The 6402-nt window shown below is 52.3% G+C and overlaps 1 protein-coding gene across 1 annotated transcript; it reads left to right on the top strand.

Annotated features, from left to right (window-relative positions):
* Positions 1–237: 237 nt before the first annotated feature.
* Positions 238–3801, top strand: CDIPT (CDP-diacylglycerol--inositol 3-phosphatidyltransferase). The gene is made up of 6 exons (XM_010972486.3): positions 238–685; positions 783–917; positions 1645–1798; positions 2251–2332; positions 2889–2970; positions 3110–3801. The coding sequence occupies exons 1-6, from the start codon at positions 643–645 to the stop codon at positions 3253–3255; spliced, it is 642 nt and encodes a 213-aa protein (XP_010970788.1). The 5' UTR covers positions 238–642; the 3' UTR covers positions 3256–3801.
* Positions 3802–6402: the final 2601 nt, after the last annotated feature.

The following is a 6402-nucleotide window of genomic DNA, read 5'->3' as shown; positions in this document are numbered from 1 at the left end:
TACCAAGTAACATTGCCTCTCGGAGGTGCAATGACTCAGTAGTGCGGAATCTTTTCTCCTTTGTCTCCAGGAAGTCCCACCCTACGCAGAAAGGAAAGTATAAACATTTATCTAGGCCTCCTCTTTTGACCTCTCCCTTTCAGTTCCTTCCTTTCCTCGACGGCGATTGTTCTTTGCCCTCTCTCCTCCCTCTGTACTTTGGTACGAGCCGATGGAAAGGGGAGGAGGAAAGAAAAGGAAAAGGAAGCGAGCAGGTCTTAAAGGGGCAGCAGCGGTTTTTTAAGCCTCTTCCTTCCTCCAGTTTTGCAAGAGCGAACGCAGAAGAGTAGGTTTCCGGAAGACGAGTACAGCTGGAACAGCAAGGGCTGCAGCTGGAGGTGGGAGCGCCTGCGGGGCTGACGGAGGCGAAGGTCTGCCCGTAGGAAGGGCGGGGTGTGCGCGCCCCCTGCGCCCAGCGCACAGCTGGGCCGGCCCATGCTCCGGCCGGCAGTGAGCTTTAACATCTGGGGCCCGGCTAGGGCAGCAGGACCTGCCCGCAGTGGGCGCGGCCGATGCGCCGGGCCGGAGGGTAAACTGTCTGGCGGGGCTAGGACAGAGCTGGCACCTCCATATAGGGCCCAGGGCAGCCAGTAGGCCTCCGCGATGCCAGGCGAAAATATCTTCCTGTTTGTGCCTAACCTCATCGGTGAGTGTATCCGCGGCTCCGGCCCGAACGGGATGGCTAGGGCCCTTGCTTGGGCAGGCTCCCTGATCTGCCCTGTCTCCCTTCGTCCGATCCCAAGGTTATGCCCGGATTGTCTTCGCCATCATTTCTTTCTACTTCATGCCCTGCTGCCCCCTCACGGCCTCCTCCTTCTACCTGCTCAGTGGACTTCTGGACGCTTTCGATGGATACGCTGCTCGAGTCCTTAATCAAGGTGACAGACATCTCTTTCCAGCCAGCCTTGGGGACCAACAACCCTCTGGCCCCTTTTCTTGCCTCCTCAGGACCTCCGGGTGGGCGAGTACTCGGGAATCTGAGGGCTCTGTTATTCCTATCTCTGAAGCAGAACAGAATGGACTGGTTTTGTAGCAGAAGGGATTTAAGTTCGCTGTTGAGACGAACTCAGAGATAGCGAGGGGTGAGGGATAGCAAGACTGGGCGTGGCAGTGCTGGAGGCCTCTCTGAATAAAAATCCATTCAACAAATGTTTACTGGGCATCTACTGTGTGCCAGGCACAAGCCATAAGGATTCCAGAAAGCATGTTTAGAGGGAGGATGGAGAGAAGGTGGACGGCTTCTGGAGGGTTGACTAATTTTTTCATCTGTTCTTCAGCCCTGCCTCCAAGACTTCAAGTCTCTGTGTCTTGAGACCTGGATCCTTGGATCCTTGGTTCTGGGACTGATGAGTTGTAGAGCTGGATTTCTCACTCCCTCCTACACTGTTCTCTCCACACTCCCATGCTGCCTTGTTACATGGTGTGGTGACCCTTGCCCTTTGACCTTCGCATCCCAGCAATAGCAGCCTGTTTTCCTCCCCGGGCAATGGATGGTGGACATTTTCACTCTTAGGCTCTGCATCAAGTGATACACCAAATATGCTCATTGTCGTAGATCCACTACCCTCTTCATCCCCTTTCCACCTAATAGTCCCCATTTTTCAGGAACCCGGTTTGGGGCCATGCTGGACATGCTGACAGACCGCTGCTCCACAATGTGTCTCCTGGTCAACCTGGCCCTGCTGTACCCTCACGCCACCCTTCTCTTCCAGCTCAGCATGAGCTTGGATGTGGCCAGCCACTGGCTGCACCTCCACAGGTCTGCGATTCCAGGGGTGTTGAGCAGTTGAACAAGACATTGCGGTGGGGAGGAGTGAAACTTTCTGGGGAGGAATGTCTTCAGGCTTTGGGGGAGATCTCCTGTTTAGCTCTGCTTTGTTGAAGGACCCTGGGAAAATCTCTAAATCAGCTTCATTCATTCTGTTTTACCAGTGGTTTAAGCAATCCTGAAAACTCTTCTGACTGGATATTTGAGGATTTCAAATAGATAACACCTCCCGGGAAGGGGCATAGGGCATTAGAATCCTCATTCTTCCCCCATCTAGGTAATCTGTGTGACTGCCGGCAAGCTGGTGATCCTCAGCTGTGCCCCATTCTCTCCTCTGTTCAGCAGAGGCAATCCCAGGCCCTACCTTGTGGGGTTGATAAGAGAATTAGATGGGTATTTATGGTAATTAACACTTACAGATTCCCCCTACTTTTCTCCCCAAGTTCTGTGGTCCGAGGCAGTGAAAGTCACAAGATGATTGACCTGTCTGGAAATCCAGTGCTTCGCATCTACTACACCTCCAAGGTAAGCATTTCCTGCCCCTCCCTATTTACTCAGCTTACGGCAAGGTCTGGCTGAGCCCTAGACCTGGGGTAGGATCTGCAGGAAGGGCCTGTGTGAATTGCTCCAGGCAGCAAGATAGCCTGAGACCCAGGTGCACCCAGAGAGGAAGAATTCATTGGCTTGAGGGGAGAGGGAGAGAGGGAGGGAAGGAAGGAGAAGCCAGAGCGGTCTGCAGAACCAGCTCTCAAAAGGCTGTAGGGTGAGACAAGGAGTGTAGACCTTATCCTGGGCGGAGGTTGTAGCACCGCCAGATAGGGTCCAGGGCCTGCAGCGATGCCAGGCAGAAATATCTTCCTGTTTACGCCTAACCTCACTGGTGAGTGCTGCCTGCGGATCTGGGCCAAAAGGGAGGGGGAAGAGGGGGCAGATTACCTGATTCCCAGATCCCCCCAGCCATCCCAGCCTCACCACAACCCCCTGCACCCCTGTTTCCCCAGTACAGTTCCTGACCCTAAGTTCGTTGGGGAGGAAACTGCCCCACCCTCTTGTTTAAGCAACGTTTTTGCCGTTTGTGCAGCCTGCTCTGTTTATCCTGTGTGCTGGCAATGAGCTCTTCTACTGCCTCCTCTACCTGTTCAGTTTCTCCGAGGGACCTTTAGGTAGGAGATGAGGTGCCGGGCGGGAGGATGGGAGGAGAACTGGCCTGCCCAGAAAGATGAAGGCTGCAAACTCTTGGGCCTGTCCCTGAGTTTGCATCCTGCCTTCTCTGTATCGCCCGCCTTTGCGCCCTTCCCACAGTTGGCTCGGTGGGTCTTTTCCGAATGGGCCTCTGGATCACCGCCCCTATCGCCTTGCTCAAGTCCCTCATCAGTGTCATCCACCTGATCACAGCCGCCCGCAACATGGCTGCCCTGGACGCAGCAGACCGTGCCAAGAAGAAGTGACCCTGGCACCTCCAGTCCCTGGCTGCTCACCTGCCCTGGGAGCCTCACTGTGCTACGTGGCTCCCCTCTCCCTCCTAGGAGGTCCCAGGCTCACATCTTCCTAATGCATCGTCCAACCTGTGGGGAAGGGAGGGTTAGCCTTGTTGGTGATGTCATGTTCTCCATAGTCCCGAGGACCAGTCCCACCCCTGTGAGCTCCAAGGACCTGGACTTCAAATCAGGAAGGATGCTCAGGAGGCCCTGCCCCACATGGGCAGTGCTTCTGGGGCACCAAGATTGCTGTCTGAGGACTGGACATTGTCACAGCCGCTGGCTCAGCCCTGAGGTCTGGCTGTGCCTAAGACTTTGGGGACACTTGAGTGAGGGAGGTGGGGTAGGGGCCAGGTTTTCCAAAAGGCAGGGATTCAGACCTCTGTCCCTGGCTAGAGGAAGCCTCTTGGCACCGTGGCCGGGAGAGAAGGGACCTTCTAGATCCCTGTTGCAATCTCCTCTGTCCTGTCTGTCCTGGCTCTGAAAGCCTTGATAATAAAGGCAGGAGCATCACTATTTTGGACTTGTTTTCCTTTGAGATCCTCTTGGGCCAGGGCCTGGGTTGAGAGGAGCTTGGGGAAGAGGAACTTGAGGGGGCACAGACTTTTCCTGTTCCTTCTCTATCCGTGCAATGAAGATTAACCTTGACCTGGCATATCGTAGCTGCTTAATAAATATTCACAAATAGATCAGTTGGTTTCACAGAGTGCAGGCCTTAGACCGCCTGTGGGCTGTTTCTTAAAAATTCAGCTTCTTGGAGCCATGCCAATTCTTCAGAGTTGGAAACTCTAGGGATGGGCCCAGAAGTCTGCAATTTTAATAAATTCCAGATGATTGACTTCCCAATTACATTGAGGATCACTGTTCCCTTTTAATTTTTTGGGTACCTATCATCCAGAAGACATTGTTCTGGGCATCTGTCCCTAATAGCTGCACTTACTATCTGAGCTTTCTCTGCTGTCTGGCATCAGCTTTCTTTTTAAAAAACAATTGAGTCTACCATATGTCAGATCCTTTGCTGGGGGTTCTTTGCAGATATTACTCATTTTATCCTTACAGTAGCTTAGCCAAGAAGCCCTTGTGTCCTGGAGAGCTGAAATTTATCAGGTATGTATTGAGCCTCAACTCTTGTGCTAAGACCAGGGGATTCGGTGGGAAGGAGGCCATGGAGGCCACCGCTTTCCAGCCCTCTTATAGGTCACAGGCCAGCCAGCTGGGATATGGTGATACAGTTAGGGAGGTGCTTGTTGGGGGATGGGAGTAGACTGTGCTGTAGCATTTGGGTATCTCAAGTAGAAAGCTGATAGTAATTGGGGCAGGAAGGGTTAATGCAGAGGAGAGGATTGATTCTCAGCTGAGGGAGCTGGGAGGCCGGGAGCTGGACAGTTGCTAAACAGAAATGGAAGCCGATCGATCGATGTGGCTGGAACACCGAGTGCTGGGGGTTGGGGGCTGGAGAGCTGATGAGAGATGGGGTGGAAGCCAGCAGCAGCTGCAGGAACCCAGGAGGGCATTTGGACTTCACCCTGAGGGCCACGTGGAGGCGCTGAAGGAATCTTTCAAAATAATAAGTAAATTATTCACATGTAAAAATAGTAAATTACACACATTACAAAAGGATGATGCAGTCTCATGCCACTTTGAACTCCTAGTTCTCCCCAGAGGCAACCACTGCTGCTCGTAGCTTATGTGTCTGTAAATTCTGCACTACTTGTATTCCATATTTTAAAATTTGTTTTGTGTATTTGCTGATCTGCTAACACAGGCTACCGCTGTTCCAAGAGCTTTTTGCATGCAGTTACCTCATTTTACCTTGCGTCTACACTATGCTGTGTGCTAAACAGTAGAGCAAGCCTCTTATTGTGCCCATTTTCTGGAAAGGAAGTCGAAGTCCCAAAAGGATCCCAACTTGGCTGGCTTGGCTCTAGATACGTCACCCTTAACATTTAACACACGTACCTGTTCACATCAGCAATCTTCTTAATGGTGGCCCAGAATTTCGCTGTTTGTTTAAGTGGATCCTGCCACCACAAACAATGTCTAAGTAAATCAGCTGGTCCCTTTATCTGGGGGCACTTGTAGGATGAACACTGAAGGATTTTAAGCGGGGTGGTGGCAGGGACAGGTTTGGACTTGAGGAAGATTGTGGTTCACCAGCTAAGCTGCCGCTCCAGCTACAGACCTTCCCCTGCCTCCTAGGCAGGTGGGAGGCTGAGCTGTGGTGCCTCACCCTCAGTCCGTCATCCTTCATCCTTAATGAGTCAGCTCTCCCCTCCAGCAGGATGAGTCCTCTGAGCACTCACTAAGGCTTCACTGCCCTGACTGCCTCATTGGCTCTTCAGCCCTAAACATTTGCCAAGACATCAGGAGTCTCTGTTTATGTAAATCCAGCAAACTGGGATCTAAAGAAGAGAGAGAGGTGGGCAGGTGAGCATGAGTATCTTTGACTTGAGTAGAATGAGGGATCAGCATGGAAGGCCCTGCGTCCCCTCCCCTGCTGGGGCTAGGGGGTTAGCCTGGTGCCTTTGGTCTCATGTCCAGTGGCTGGAGGAAGCCCAGGAGGAACCTGCAGGGTGGCTCTGTGTCCTGGAGGAGGAGGATGGGAAATGTCTAGGCTGAATTTGATCTAAGGAACATCGTGGAGTCACATTATATGTTTCTACTGTCAGATGTTTGTGTGTCCAAAGAATTCATATGTTGAGACCCAGTGCCTGATGTGACAGTGTCTGGAGGTGGGGCCTTTAGGAGGAGATAAGGTCGTGAGCCCTCATGAATGGGATTAGCATCCTTTTAAAAGGTCCAAGAGAGCTCTCTCTCCCCTTCCACTAAGTGCGGAGGACATGGCGAGAGGTTGCTGGCTCTGAACCAGGAAGAGGGTTCTCACCAGCACTCGACCTTGGTTCCTTGATCTTGGACTTCCAGCCTCTGGAACTATGAGAAAGAAATTTCTTATTGTTTACAAGTCTGTGCTATTTTGTTATAGCAGTTCAAATGCACTAAGACATGCACAGTAGCAACTTCCTGGAATTCAACTACATGCTTTCAGATGAATGAATAACCACCACGCAGGACATTCTGTGTGCTCCCTCCACTCCGCGGGCTCTGCAGGGATGGGCA

The sequence above is a fragment of the Camelus bactrianus genome, chromosome 18 (assembly GCF_048773025.1).
Source record: "Camelus bactrianus isolate YW-2024 breed Bactrian camel chromosome 18, ASM4877302v1, whole genome shotgun sequence".
In the NCBI taxonomy this organism is placed as follows: Eukaryota; Metazoa; Chordata; class Mammalia; order Artiodactyla; family Camelidae; genus Camelus; species Camelus bactrianus.
Note: the sequence above shows the minus strand (reverse complement) of the source record. Positions and strands in the feature narration are given on the sequence as shown.